Genomic DNA, 15663 nt, shown 5'->3' with positions numbered 1-15663 from the left:
AAAAACTGAAAAGTTTTTAACTGAAAAGGATGTGTCTGTAGATATTAAATAATTAATTTTCTGTTGCACTTGCTTCTGAATATTTAACTAGTCGCTCTTTTTTACACATTTCCTCCTTGAAGTCTAAAAGGAAAGCCATGCTTCCTATTATGAGCTAAATTCACAAGGACAGTTGTGAATAATTGAACTTTAAAAGTTTCTTTTCTTTGAGTTTGAATGTCTGCAGTTATAGCGTCATGCCCTGACAGTTTGCTCAGGTTTCAATCAGAGATATTGTAGGGGAGATCTTCGGAATGGCTCCTCCATACTTTTCAATGGATACCTGAAAAGGATTAGGAATGGCTGAAAAGAATTGAGAAAATTTCATTAGATCTTTTCAGCAATCTTGGTTAATATGAGGATTTTCTTTCTTTTTTTTTGTTGATGTTATGACAAATTATGACGTTTTGGCTTTTACAAGGCATAGGGGGCCTCAATCCTACCATTGTTTAGGGTATTTTCTGCTCAGTTTAGGTTTCATTTTATGTTTCACTAATATTTTTTATATGATTCATGTTGGTTTTACACTGGAATTACTGCTTGACTAGGTTTAATGTAGCTCTGTACTTTTCTTTGAAAAACTTCTTTTGGTAAAAAGTTTTTTTTTAATTGATAGGAGAAAAAGAGGATACTTTCCACCACTGTAACGATGTTTTAAAAAATAACGTTTTATAAAGCCAGTTTGTTTACTTACACTGTTTGCCAGGTGCACGGTTTTAATTAACTATCAGTCGATGAACTGTTGGAATATTTTCTCTTTGGAAACTATGGCCTTTAGCTATGACATCATCAATATTTACATACATATGTTTGGCTGTAAAATGATCAGATTCCCTCTTGCCCGAAGCTTGGGGATATTCGAAAGAGTCCAGAAATTGGAAAAGTATTTGCCTGGATATTTCTATTCTAGGGTTAAAAAGCTAAGCATTTAATCATATATAACAAATTTGAAATCTAATCTACTCTTGGGGAAGGAGGCACATTGCCAATGCGATTAATGGTTTTGTGGTACTAAATAAATATTTGTGGTAAAAGTAATGGTGTGTACTACTAAAGCTAATCTTTCTTTTATCCCAAAGCCAACGAGCCTATATATAAAATTTTTACAATTTAAAACGTCAAAATATTTTTTTCTAAATTAAGAATAAATTGAATATTGGAAACACGGTTCTGTAAAAGGTTTGGTTGTGTAAACATCATGTTTTCTTGAATTCTGTGACATAATTTTGACGTTTTCACAGAAATGAACGTAAGACATATCAATGTCGCCTGATTTTGGTATTAAAATTGTTTATTTTGTCCAGTATCATTCACTATTTACATATAGACACGTGCAAAAGAGGTCTATGTGCCCTCCCAACCCCTAAATCTTAAGAGTTTTCATCGTTTCATTATGATTTTCTATATTTCCCATCTAAACAAAATTTTTACTCCCACTTCAGAGGTTTTGTCCCCCCCCACCCCAAAAACAAAATGCTACATTCCAAATAAATGTATGAGCATGTGGTTGCTTAGAGATGTAGTATTTTCATATCATATTTGAAGAACATTCATCTTAATGATCCCGTCGGCTCGAAATTTACAACAAAGAGTGACTTACGTGGTTTTAAAAGAGTTTTCATGAAGAGTTCGGTGAATTTTGTTATTTCCTCGCATAAAAATTAAAATTTTACTTATTGCTGAACATACAATATGTAAAATATCAAATATGGATATTTCGATTATTCAAGTTGAAAACTCAGTTCAAAACCTAAAGACCTAAAGCGAAACTTAGCAACTGAAAAGTATTTTCAAACTTGAATTAACTCTTATTGAAGCAGTTGCGGGGGAAATTTGAAGGATATTAACCTTTATGTATAATTTTGGCGAAACGTTGGCATAAAGCAGTGGACAAGTGTCAGCTACAAGATCGAATCAGAAGACCAATAATTAACACACATGTTTTCGCCTTTAATCATTTGTGGTTTGGAATGTTTAATTTTGAAGGGGAGATACATCCCTGTTAAATTGACGGGGAGGGAACGAAACAAATGGTCATGGTTGCAGCAATAACTAAAATTTCATACCTGTAACCAAGTAAAGAGCAAAGCACAGTCCATTGTAACCAAAAGTTTAAATAGGTGTTTCAAGAAAAACTGTCTAGTGAACAAGACTTTTTCTTTCAAAGGTGATTCAGGAATAATAATTATTATCAAACAGTTCGCTACCACGAACTGTAAGTAAGGACCGACTCGGCTCAATAGTAACCAAAACTATAAAAATGGAATTTTGGTAATAATAGATACTTCAAAATAATATTTAAGACTCATTAAGTTTAGCGTCAATCTTCAAAAGCTACGATTCAGAAAAATTTTTCCTGATTGTCGAAAAAAGGCGGAAAACAACACCCGGAGAATCAAGGAATCTTAACAAAAATTACACCATCCGATTCAGAGTATAAGAGAACACTACAGTAGAGGTTTCAAGCTCCGGTTTTTTTCAGGGGGTATTGTATCGAACAAATGATCCTAGAATATTGGAAGAGGGCTCATTCCAACGGAAATTAAAAGCTCTAGTGCCCTTTTTAAGGGACCAAAAAGGTTGGAGGGCAACTAGCCCACTCCCGCCCCCTTTTCTCCTAAAACCTGTTTTAGTCATTTTGTTCAGTATAGTTGAAAGGTTCAATAGCTAAGATTTTGGGGATAATATGACCCCCCTACAGCCCCTGGAGAAAGCTCTGTAAGTCATGAAATTTCCCCATTGTTTACGTATGATATTTGTTATTGGGAAGTATACTGACATTTTTCGGGGGGGGGTGAATTTTATGCTAGGGGAATTTTTTTGTTTAGAGAATTTTCCACAGAGAGGGAACTTTCTGGGGCATGAACATTCCAGGGGAATTTTGACACTGGGCAAATTTGTCCAAATTCCTATACGAAATTATTTTTAATTATTTTTTTGCCGACTTTCTCTTGGTCGACTCAATTTAACATGTGAAAAGGTTAAACGGCATTGTCAGGGGGAAATTTTCACCGGGTTTGAATTGTCTAAAGTATGTATGTACCATTGGAGGGCGGGGGGGGGGGGGTTCCACGCGAGACATTCTCCATATTGTAATTTTACGCGCGGGAGAAATTCACAAGGAACGAATTACGGTTGTATACAGTGTAGTTCGTTCACGAGGAACGAACTGCAGTCCATAGTAACCGAAAGTTTAAAAACACATCTTTGAAAAAAATTCTAGTCAGGACAAATTTTTTATCAGCATTTTCTCTACAAAATCACCAATTGGAAGCTACATTTAAATAAATCTGTAGACTAATTACATTATCCTTACTTCTGACAATTCGTTGGATAAGCACAACCACATAAATTGCTGTTCGTGGCGTGCTCTTTGCTAGGTTCCAGCAAAAATGACAAAAATAGTGTAAGATCGAAAAGGCAACTGCTCCATTAGAATCTATAGCTAAAAACCTTTTATAGGACAATCCCAGTCCCCCATCTTGAGCATCCCATGCGAAACAGTGATTTTGCTTGTCGGTCAAGATCAGGGATTGTAATTCTCCTAAATGGGGTTTTCTAGCTGTGGCTATTCTAATGGGGCAGTTTATATTTTGATTCGACACCATTTTGTGGGGTTTTGGGCTATTTTTGAAATCTCCCTAAAATCATTTTCGCTCACTTTAAACGAACCCTATAGACTAGGGTTCTTTCTTTACTAGGTTGCCTCTGAAAACCATGACAGTAGTTCACATTTTTGCTACTGGAAATACCTTCAAAATTATTCATTTTTATAAAATAAATCGAGTCGGTATAATGGTCAGTCCGGAAAAGTGTCTAATATACCTATTGATTTCCCATAGTCTGATCCCTCTGTAAATATTATTAATGTCACCTTAATAAATCCGCCATCAGAGGCAACGCTGTAGCTTTGCCTATAGTAAAAGAACCATAAGGCTTCAATGTTTTGTTATTATTTTTTTCTTAGAGGTACTTCATATGGAAGTGGTGGCCGTACAAGCTTTGGAGTGGTCACAATAGAATGGAAATTGGAAGTTCTAGTGCCGTTTTTAAGAGTTAAAAGTAGTCGGGGGGCTACTGGCCCCCCTACCACCCTCTTTTCTCTTAATGTATTCGATCAAAATTTTGGAGATAGTAATTTTGTTCAAAATAGTCTAAAAATCATATAACTGTGCCTCCAGGATTAAAAAAAAATCCAGAGCCCAGGGGCAAGGGTTATAAGGTATGCATGTTGTCCATTGTTAACATATAAGATTTTTATTGAAGGGATGGTAGTAGAAACTTTGGAGGAGAATCATTTGATTGGAAAAGGAAAGTTTTAGTTCCTTTTTTAAAAGTGAAAAGTAGATGGAGGGCAACCAGTCCCCCTCCCCCCTTTACACCCTTTTCCTCCAAAAAGATACGATAAAAATTTTGAGATAGCCATTTTGGTCGAAATAGTTCAAAGCAAAGATAACTATCCCTCCGGGGCTGAAAACTCCATAGCGGCCACAGGGGCAAAGGTTACAAGTTATACTAGTTGCCCGTCGTTAACATATAAGGTTTTCATGGAAAAGATGGTCATATAAACTTTGGAGGGGGCTCATTTGATTGGAAATCAGAATTTTTAGTGCCCTTTTTAAGAGTTGAAAGTGAACGGAGGGTAACCAGCCTCCCTACCCCTTCCTCTCTCACGCTTTTTCTCCATATGCATCCAATCGAAATTTTGATATATCCATTTTGTTCAAAATAGTCCAAAAGTCAAATAACTTTACCTCAAGGGTTGAAAAACCACCCCGAGGTTTCCGGGGCAAGAGCTGAATTTATGCACGTTGCCCATTGTTAACATATAAGCTTTCTTCAGAGGCAAGGCTATGACGTTGGCTATAGTAAAGAGCCATAAGGTTATAATATTTTTCTCCAGAAGTATTTCTTATGGAAGGGATGATCGTACAAGCTTTGAAGGATTCTCAAACGATTGGAAATTATAATCCAAAGGTCATATAACTATGCTTTCGAGATGGACAAAACCACCCAAAGCCCAGGGGCAAGGATTGTATGTTATAAAAGCTGCCAATTATTAACATACAAGGTTTTTATGGAACAGTTGGTCATAAAAACTTCAGAAGAGGCTTGCTCTATTTGAAAGCAAAGGTTTTAGTTTCTTTTTTAAGAGTCAGAAATGATACGGTGGACAACCAGCTCCCATGCTCTTTTTTCCTCAATTGCTTCCGATCAAGATTTTGAAATAGCTATTTTGTTCAAAATAATCCAAAGGCCAAATAACTATACTTCCCGGTTTGAAAACCCCCTCCCCCAGCCCTGGGGAAAGGGCTGTAGCTTGTACAAGTGAATGATTGTTCATATGTTCGAAATAGTCACAAATTCTAACAGCTATGCTTCTAGGGACCATGCCCCAGAGCCCCTGGGGCAAGGAATATGAATTATGCAAATTTTCAATTTTTTAAATGTAGGATTTTATCATTGAGAAAGGAAGGAATGATCCTGGGTGTGTTCGAAAAAGCTAAGGGTATTGAAATAAAATTTTGAGAAATGTTGAGGAGTATGTTGCGCTAAATAAAAAAATATCTGTATCCATGTTATATACAAAATGCCTATCTGCAATATTATAGGAACAAGCAAGGGGATTAACTTGAAGTTTTCAGGACCACTTCTAGTACTGTATTTTTTGTAGCAGCAAATGAGACTGATTGCGACTGCAAATGTTACTACTTCCAAATGTGACTGCGACCGCTTTCAACTGCTAATACATCTACTTGTGACTACTTTCAGGGAAGTTTGAGGGGGGATGTCGAACTTTGAAACTTTAATGTTGAAAACAAACAATACTTTGATGTTCTGTTACTTCGATGAAACTTTGCCCTTTACTGAAAACGAATTATATTACGAATATTTTATTTTGTACTTACAACATTGTAAACCAAAATAAAAATTACCGTGAAATAAAATCTTGAATTGCTTAGTTTTCAACAATAGGTATCAATATACGTGAAATAATTCAGTTTCATTTTATCAGCTCTTTCCAAGGACTGCTCAAAACATACATAGTTTCTAGTAAAAAACAAATGATGTAGTAGGCCTTAGACTTTTAAAGTTAGGGGAGGAGGAAGGGGACTGTTGCCAAACTTTTATTTATAGTGATTTTTTTCGTTTTAAGTTTCATTTATTCTTTAATAGTAATTTCTGGTCATTTTGAGTTTTAATTATTATGGGAGTTTAGTTATGTTGTTCTTAAAATTAACATGGATCTCTAATTTTCTTTGAAAAACTTCTTTTTTGGAAAGCTTTTTTTCTTAGTTAATAATCAAGAAAACTCTGGTTTACAATGTTTTAATTTTCGTGATGTGCATGATTATAGAAAATGTTCTAAAAATGTATTTTGCTGGCTTATGCGATTAAGTATATTTTTTTCTGGCAACTCAGGCACTCAAAACCACCTCCTGGTAGAGAAGGAAAAAGAAAATGATAGAGGAAGAGAGAAAAAGACAGACAGGGAAGCTAAGAGGCAGAACCATGGGTAGGCAAACAGGCATATTGGCGAAAGATGTGTGCCAGGGTGTGCTTTTATTTTGGTTATTCTACCTCTTTTATTATCTTTCATAGGTTTAGGTTATATCTTGCATATTTATGCTTAAATTCAGTTTCTAGAATATATCTTGTGTGATTAAAACTTCAAATTCGAGGCTTTCTCTTTTCACTGGTAATGTCTTTTTCTTTTCCTAAGAATGTTTACTTGACATAAGCTCCACGTCATTTTTTTTTTCTTCAGGTATTTTGGTAAGGTTACCCATTTCCTTGCTGGTGGATGCAATCCACCCTGAAAACCGTTTTTTACTATTTAGCGAAACGCCTCAGATTAGATCAGCTTCTCGTAAACGGTTCTTGGCTTATCACTAGACGTCAAAATCGGGCTTCTTATGGTAGCCCAGAATAGCGTACCTAGTCTCAAATCGTTTGACTGAAGTTCGATTGATTCCTTGTCTTAGTGAACCTGGTTAAGGAACAATAGAGACTAATCACACCCACAAGATTTTGAGTAGCGTGGTTTTGATACAAGGGTATACACTCATCAGCGTGGTCTTGATCGAATTAACTGTACATTCAGATTCACTTTTTGCGCAGAGCTAGTCCCAGTATCTCAGCAGAAAAACCATCTGCAGAAAGAGGTTCTGCTGATAAAGTTGAACCTTCCCCATATATTTTTTTTGTTGTTGGGACTGTTTACAATCTTCCCAATTGTCATATAATCCACTAAAATAAAGCTTGACTCAAGAATATTCATAAGAATATCTAAAACTGGAGACTATCCTTTGAAAGTCATTAACGATTTCCATCGTACAGGCTTCATATGTTGAAATATCATTGTTTTCAACCTTCAATATTCTGGATTTCGGTTGCTATTGCCACGGGTTGCTGTTTACTTACGATTCTTTATCGAGAAGCGTTTGGAACAATGGGACGTCTTCTAAGAAGAAGATTCTTCATTACGAGAAGAAATTAAGACATCTAATCAGTAAAATAAATAAGTTTTGTTTAAAGCCGCGTTTAGCGCCCTGGCATACACAGAGCCGTGCCTATAGGGTTTTGGACACCGATACAGTTCAATTTGTACACCCTACAAATTTTTATCTTACAACAAGTAATATTGTTGCTTTTGAGGATTATAGTTAACTGAAAATTATCGTTTATTGTTCCAGATGGTTGGACTACAGACGATCTCGTTTTTTTGTGGAGAGACGGTGATCCGGTTCAGATTAGAAAAAATCTTCATTTACCTCGTTTCACATTGGAAAAGTTCTACACAGACTACTGTAACAGCAAGACTAATACTGGTAGGTTACTTTATTAGTAGTTTGGAAATTTCTGGGACGAAAAAAGACAAGTGATTTTCCGTATTTATCGTTTAAATTTGATCCACAGCTTGTAAATATCAAAGCTAAGCAGAGATTTTAGATGGGATGGAGCGTTAGATTTTAGATGGGATGGATTGTACTTAACTGTATTTTACCGGGTAATACTAGATGGCGTTGGTTGCTTTTTCAGATTGTTTCTTCTCTTTTCACTCTTCTACATTCTTTTGGTGTGTTCTACAGCTTAACTGTCGTTAACAACAGCCGAACAGCTGATTAAATTCAATCTGTAATACTCTACGATAAATTTTGAAAACTGAATATTTAACTTCAGGTTTTCTCTATTCATTAGCTGGAAATTTTTTGTTTGAAAAGTTCTACACAATTTCTGGAAATTTCTGGGACAAAAATTCTGGGCTTGAAAATTACTTTCTTGGTGAATACTTTTGCTATTTAATTTTTAGAACGATAATTACCTTTAGTTGTTCTAAATAAGACTCAAATATACTATGACTGAACAGGCTAGTAACTGCAGCTAATTTTTATGAATTTGTTTAGTATACTAAAAATCTATGTTTCTGACTTTTACTTCTTTTAACGAAATCTTTTCACGAAAAATTAAAATATCAATCAGTTTTTGGTAACGAACCGTAAGTTTAGAGAGATTCAGCCAAATAGTAACCAAAACTCTAAAAAACAGGATTTCGATAGCAATGAATACATCAAAAGAATTGGCTTCTTATGCTGATTCCAAATATATAAAGTTCATTAATTTTAATGTTACCCGTCAAAAGCTACGAGCCTGAGATAATTTGCCTCATTTTTAAAAGGGAGGAAACACCTCCAAAAAGTCCAGGAATCTTGATGAAAATTACACTATCACATTCAGCGTATCAGAAACCTGGCCCTAGAAGACCGGAAGAGGGCTCATTCAAACGAAAATTGAAAGTTCTAACGCCCTTTTTAAGTGACCAAAAAGACTGGAGGGCCACTAGCCCCCCTCCCACACCCCTTTTTCCCCAAAGTCATTCGATCAAAATTTTGAGATAGTAATTTTGCTCAGCATAGTTGAAAGGTCCAGTACTAATTCAGTATATGAGGGAGGCTGCCCCCTCGTCAATACCTTGCTTTTTATGCTAATGTTTGACTTTATAAATTCTTTAAGAACTACTCCTGAAACACAAGGACCGTTCAATTAGAATAAGACACTTTTCTTAAGTACAAAAAACTTTTCCGTGAAAAAAGAGGTAATGAGGAAGGGGTGGCACCTCTCATATACCGAATCATTGTGTTTTTTGGTCTCGGTGAATGGTGCCTTGTGGTTGCCAATGGAGGAGCACTTTTGGAAACATATGATCTGGCATGCGAAGGGTATGTGCACGGTATTGCCAACTGTGCTGTCTCACAACGGAGGTAATGTCTATATATGAATCTCGCCGCCGCCGACACGGTATCTCCAGCTGATCCATAGGATACGTCGAAGATGGTTATTCTCAAAGGCAGTAACATATTTTTCCTTTTCCTCGGCTAATTTAGGCATTCCCTAGAGAAACTTAGAACAGATAAAACATTGCTCTAGAATAGCCAGAGTTTCAGCTGCTGAGAGTATACTGTGGATTTCCAGAGTGGTAGAAGTCAATGAAATATTTTGTTGGCTAGGGCAGTTCTGGTATGTTGTTTTTTTTTCAGAGTCAGCACTGGAAGTCACTGTACTTAAGCACTTGAAGTCTGTCACCTGTTCGATATCGTCGCTTCTGAGCTATGGATGAAATCCTAAATGACATTACCTGAGTTTTTAGAGCAATGATTCGTATTCTGAACTGTTCAGATATCTTTCCAAGTTTTTTCAAAAATTCCTGAAGCTTCTGCTTCTCGGTTTTTATGAGCTGTACACTGTCGACTAAATCAACTTCCTGAACAAGCTTCCGTGCAGTTCGGATTCTTTGTCTATTCGCCTGTCTAAAGAAGTAGTCTACAACTAAGATGAAGAGAAGAAGTGATAGGACCCAGGCCTGCTTAACACCAGTCATAATTTCGAAACAAACTCGTGCTGCCATGCATTCTGTCTCTTCGTACATGGCAACTAGGCGGGTATTAGACAAACTAGTTTCTGGGAATGACGTAAAACCGTAAGACTTCTGACAAGATATTAATTGAATAGATCTATGGAATTAAACGCTTTCTTGAAGTCCACGAAGGGTATGTACAAGCCTTGTCTTTATTCCTTAGATTCCTCCAGAATAGTACGTAGAGTGAAGATCAGGTCAGCACAGTATCCTTTTGACCGGAAGTCAAGCTATTTCTCACGCAAGAGGGGATCAAGAGTTGTTTGGAGTCTTCCTAGTATTATTATTGAGAAGAACTAGGCCAAGATTGACATAAGATTGATGCCTCTGTAGTTAGCGCATTCTTTTGTATCTCCTTTCTTGATAAGCTTGACTATACTTCCTGTTCTCTATTTTCTAGAGAACATTTCGGTCTGCCACATAAACAAGAAGAAAGATAGCCAGATCACCAAGGTTTGTCGCAGGCTGGAATTGATCATTCAAGTCGGTGAAGTTTGACACCTTTACTTTTATCATCACAAAAATTTCGAATTTACTTCGCAATGCCGTTGCGTAAGTCATTGAAAAAGTGTATACGTATCCAAAGGGGAACTTCATATACAATATGTGGCTGAATGCCACATTTCCTCTAAAAAAGCTATACATACACCTTGCACTATATAAAGTGATAGTACAACATTTAGTGTTTTATCTAGAAAACATTATTTTACATAAATTACTTGGTTTGATTCTAAATTTTATAAAATAGCCTTTACATCCGAAAAGACTGCGGGTCTTAGCTCCTTGACAAATTTTTTTTAATGTGTTGCCAAAGATGCCTTTCATCTTCCCTTCTTCTTCCCCTCTTTTATAATTTTATAAAATAGCCTTTACATCCGAAAAGACTGCGGGTCTTGTAAATAGGATGGGGAAAATTCATCCAGTTTAATATATTTGGAGACTATGTTTTGTCCACAGTTTATATAATTATCCAGTATGATCTTTCCCTATCTCACCCATTATAAAAACCCGGACCAAGGTGCGAGTGCTCCAGAGAACGTTTTTGCAGATAGAAACATAGGCGGAATCAGATCTTTTCACGGCTAGACAAGTCAGACTGTGATCTAATCGGAAACAAGTGGAAACCCGCTATTACGAATAATGCACTTTGTTGGAAACAATCGGAAACAGACTAACCCGTTAATGCAGAAAGAAGTGGGAGGAGCTTTTTGTTCGCACCAAGAACGAAGACCAGAAATGATCTGCGATAAGCTTACTGGATAATTATATGAACTCTGGTTTTGTCTCAGCAAAGAGAAGCTCCTTGACAAATTTTTTTTTAATGTGTTGCCAAAGATGCCTTTCACCTTCCCTTCTTCTTCCCCTCTTTTATAATTTTATAAAATAGCCTTTACATCCGAAAAGACTGCGGGTCTTGTAAATAGAATGGGGAAAATTCATCCAGTTCAATATATTTGGAGACTATGTTTTGTCTCAGCAAAGAGAAGCTCCTTGACAAATTTTTTTTTAATGTGTTGCCAAAGATGCCTTTCACCTTCCCCTCTTCTTCCTCATTCTTACTCACTTTCACAGAACTAATAATTCCTTGCATACTGGACTTTACCGTGACCTGATCTTGACTGTTACCACTGGCGCAAGACTGGAAAAGTTTTGCCATAGGCAATTTCTTTGGACACCTTCAGGCCGTACCTATCCCTTAAACTCTTTCTTCCTCAGAGGTTTGATCCCCAAATAATTCTCTTGACTTCACATACTTTTAAGACTTTTAGACTTTTAAGATAGTAACTTTCTAATCAGTGGAAGCAAATAAATTACTAAGTTTGAAGTGTTAAATTTATATGGAAATAGTTTGATTCTTTAACCAAGGTTGTGCTCGATTTGGAATCTGTGATCCCAGGAACAGTAAGGAAGCATAGTTTTCAATTCTTCTCATATAATTTGTGTTGAAGATTAGATTTATTTAAATGGAGTTGCCTTATAATATTATTACTAATTTATGCTCTTTGCTTGGAAGCAAAACAGCGTCATCTATAATAATTCTTAATAGCGGATTCTAGAGTGCGCTCATATTATTAAATTTTACTAATAAGCGAGCAGAAGAGGGGAGTTTCTTGTCGCAAGGGCCGTTGTACCTGCCGGGAGTGTGACTCCCTTAAACTGCGGGGATCAGGTAGCAAGAAACTACGCTTCCCTCGCTTATTATCTTAAATAGCTCTGTATTACGTCGTAGTTTATTGAACTGGCTCCTCCCCTCGGACTTTGATTTTGCATTACGGATTGTGACGTGGCTGTTGCGATGGGGAGTAATGAGAAGTTGGTTTGGAATGCGTTACTGAATTATGCTTTCCGTGCGATAAAAGCTGGTAATCGCTCGGAGGATATAGCGAAAAAAGCAGTCGAGTTTTTCTCAGAGGAAGCAATTGCAATGGCGAAGGAGTTATTGTGGCCCCTAGCAGGAATTACCACACGTGTTACTGCGCGATCGAAGAACACCGATGATATCCTGGACATATTAAAAGTATTTCGGGTTTGTGAAGATAAAAATATCTCGTTGCCGCGGTTTGTGATTTTCGAACCTGATGAAGTTCCGATAATCCCGGGAGAAGTGACGGCTACCCTAACCCGGAAAGTAAACGAATTGTGTGCTAAGTTCGATAGTTACGTGGATTCTAATCCCTCTCCTTCTGTCTCTGCTATGCCTGCGGCAGAAACCAACACGATCATGTCGAAACTGTCATATGCGGTTGTTTTGAAGAATCCCCCGAAAGATCTTTCGAACCCTAGCGCTCGGAAATCCTATTTGGACAGAGTATGTGGTGATATTAGTTCGAACATTGTGGAGCTGAAACCTAGGAAATCTGAATGGAGAGTAGTCTTGAACAACAAGAATGCTGCCGAGTCCCTGGCTGAGGTAGTGGGTAAAAGTGACTCAACTATAAGTGTTAAAGTAAAAACTCCCGCTTTCTTCGGAATAATCCGCCACGTTCCCACTGAAACTTCAGATGACGAACTGCGCTCAGTTGTACCGAACTGTGTTAAGCCCGTACAAATTGGTAGTACTCGGTCATTCAAATTACAGTTTGAAAGCAAAGCTCATCTCTTTAACGCAATGAACTCTCCGCCCATTTTTGGTTACGAGCGACTACCCATTACAGAATTTAAATTCTTACCGATGCAGTGCTACAACTGTCAGTCCTACGGACATGCAGCAAAATCTTGTGTAGATCCCCCGAAATGTTCAAAGTGCGGTGGAGATCATTCCAGCTCTCGGGACAATCCATGCCAAAATGCCCCCAAATGCGCTCTGTGTGGTTCTTCTCGACACCCGTGCTACAGCTTCCAATGTCCAGTAGCTCAGAAGCTAAATTCTAAACAATGATCGGTGATTCTATACGGGTTGTTTCATGGAACTTAAATGGTGGAGTGGTTGATAAAATGCCACTGTTAGAAGGATTGTTATGTTATAACGATGTACTCTGTGTGCAGGAACACTTCCTCTCGAATCAAGCCGTTAGTCTGCTTGAGCTAAACGATGGCGTCAAAGTATTTGCTACTCCTGCAAAGTCATCGGGCAGGGGAAGGCCGTCCGGTGGAATCGCCATTCTTGTTAGCAGCAGGTTAAATCCCATTCTGTATAAATCTACAGACTTTTTTGTTGCTGTTAAGGTGCACAAAACTGTTATCCACTCTGTGTACATGCCAACAGACTACAGAGACAGTAAATCAGAAAAAAAATTTAGTGAAGCCTGCAGTAAGCTATCGAGTTCGGTGGGCAGCTGTTCTAGCCAGGGCCTTGAATGTATAGTCGCTGGTGACGTGAACTGTGACTTGACTGATGAGTCTAACGCTCGAGCACAGATCCTCCTATCTTCCTGTGACGGTCTTCGTCTTGCTAACAATGATCTGTGTTTTACTTATATCCATAACTCAGGCTCGACTTCATCTCTCGACTTCATGTTAAGTTCCATCCAATCTCCAGCTTGCGGCAATTCGCACGTAGATCTGAGCGTAAGCGCGTCTGATCACTTTCCAATTATAAACACTTTTCGAGTAATTCCTGCCTCTCCTAACCCCCCAACTAATGAAAAGAAGTGGAAAATCAAAACTAATTGGAGTAAAATTGACCTGGCTACTTATCATTACGTATTGGATGAGATTCTCACAAAGATTAAAGTGCCGTTCCAATTACTACAGCAGAGTGTATGTATTCAAGATGAAGAGAAACAGCTGCTACTAAACATCTACTGTAGTGAAATATCTCACGCACTGTTATCTGCCGAGGCCGCTGCGGTCCCCATTCGTAAAGTCCGAGTGGGAACGGAAATTCCAAAGTGGTCCGAAAACCCTGCTCTAAGTGAAGCTTGTGGTCGTGCAAAATTTTGGCTTAGGCTCTGGAACGAGTGTGGTCGTCCGAAATCAGGTGTTGTAAATGAAGTTCGGCTGTTCAGCAAACGCAGATTTGCTAAGATTTTGTCTAAGCATAAATGTGAAGTGATCGATCAACATAGTCAATTGATAAGTAATGATCCAAATGCTGTGTGGAGATTTCTTAAACGTAATGGTGATCAGAATAGTGTCGAACCTGTGATCTCTGAGCAAGATTGGGTGTCCCACTTTACTTTTGAGTTCTCTCCACCCGAACAAGATCTTGAAGATAAATATGAAGTCGAACTTGATAAGTTCATGGAATTGCCTAGTTCTGGTGTTGGCTACATAGTAACTGTTCCTAATCTGATTCGTGCAATTTCAAAATTAAAAAAGAAACAATCGAAAGGTGTCGACAAGTTGTGTGGGTTGCATCTTGTACATGGTACTGCTGGTCTCCTGAGTCATTTAGAGCTTCTATTCCAAATTATCTTTAATTCTGGTCTCGGTCCCGACGTTTTTGGTACTGGAGTAATTACACCTATTTTGAAAAAAGGGAAAAATCCGTCTGAATGCGTATCTTACCGCCCTATAACTGTTTCGCCGGTTTTATGTAAGCTTATGGAATTGCTAGTTATAGATCATATTGCTTTTCAATGTTCTACCCCCGATAATCAGTTCGGATTTAAAAAAGGTGTTGGTCGCGAGCACGTCCATTATATTCTTGCTAATATATTAATAGAAGCTGATGAACTGAATGAATCCCTTATTCTAGCGAGTCACGATGTTAGACGTGCTTTTGATTCTGGGATACATCCCCAGTTATTAGTGTCTGCTCATAAACGTGGTGTGGACCGATCGGTTATTTTGCCTTTTCGGGATATGTATAAGAAGCTTCGAGTCCAAGTTAAAGTCCCGTCTCCTAACGGGCCGATTGTATTGCCAAAAGCTATTCCGGTTAGAAAGGGCATTAGGCAGGGTGCAATTTCGTCACCCCGGTTGTATAATAATAGTGTTCTCGAGGCCCAAAAGTTAGTGCAAATGAGCTGCATTTTCCGAGGTTTGGATGTAACATTACTTAATTACGCAGATGATATTTTTAATTTAAGTAGATGTTTGTCTCGTATTGAAGAAAATTTTCAGATTCTAGATGATGCTTATAGAGAGATAGGCCTATCTTTTAATGCAAGTAAAAGCGAGATTGTTGCTTTCAATAGGAGAAATGCAGATTGTATAGATCTTGCTGTCAAATTTGGTGCTCAAGAGGTTCCACTGTCTGACTCCATAATGTACTTAGGAATGCCTATAGGTCATAACATGGCATCTACACGTGCTCGCCAAAT

General features: G+C 37.7%; 1 protein-coding gene across 1 annotated transcript in view; it reads left to right on the top strand.

Annotated features, from left to right (window-relative positions):
- The window catches only part of LOC148939344 (glutamate-gated chloride channel-like), an 84988-nt gene that overhangs the window by 12569 nt on the left and 56756 nt on the right, over nucleotides 1–15663 (top strand). Inside the window, exons 3-4 of the mRNA XM_089106852.1 lie at nucleotides 4007–4101; nucleotides 7737–7871. Coding sequence (XP_088962978.1) covers nucleotides 4007–4101; nucleotides 7737–7871 — 230 coding nt within the window. The remainder of the gene's footprint in view (nucleotides 1–4006; nucleotides 4102–7736; nucleotides 7872–15663) is intronic.

This window comes from Artemia sp. Qi Xiang Cuo, chromosome 21 (genome assembly GCF_049724085.1).
Source record: "Artemia sp. Qi Xiang Cuo chromosome 21, ASM4972408v1, whole genome shotgun sequence".
In the NCBI taxonomy this organism is placed as follows: domain Eukaryota; kingdom Metazoa; phylum Arthropoda; class Branchiopoda; order Anostraca; family Artemiidae; genus Artemia; species Artemia sp. Qi Xiang Cuo.
Note: the sequence above shows the minus strand (reverse complement) of the source record. Positions and strands in the feature narration are given on the sequence as shown.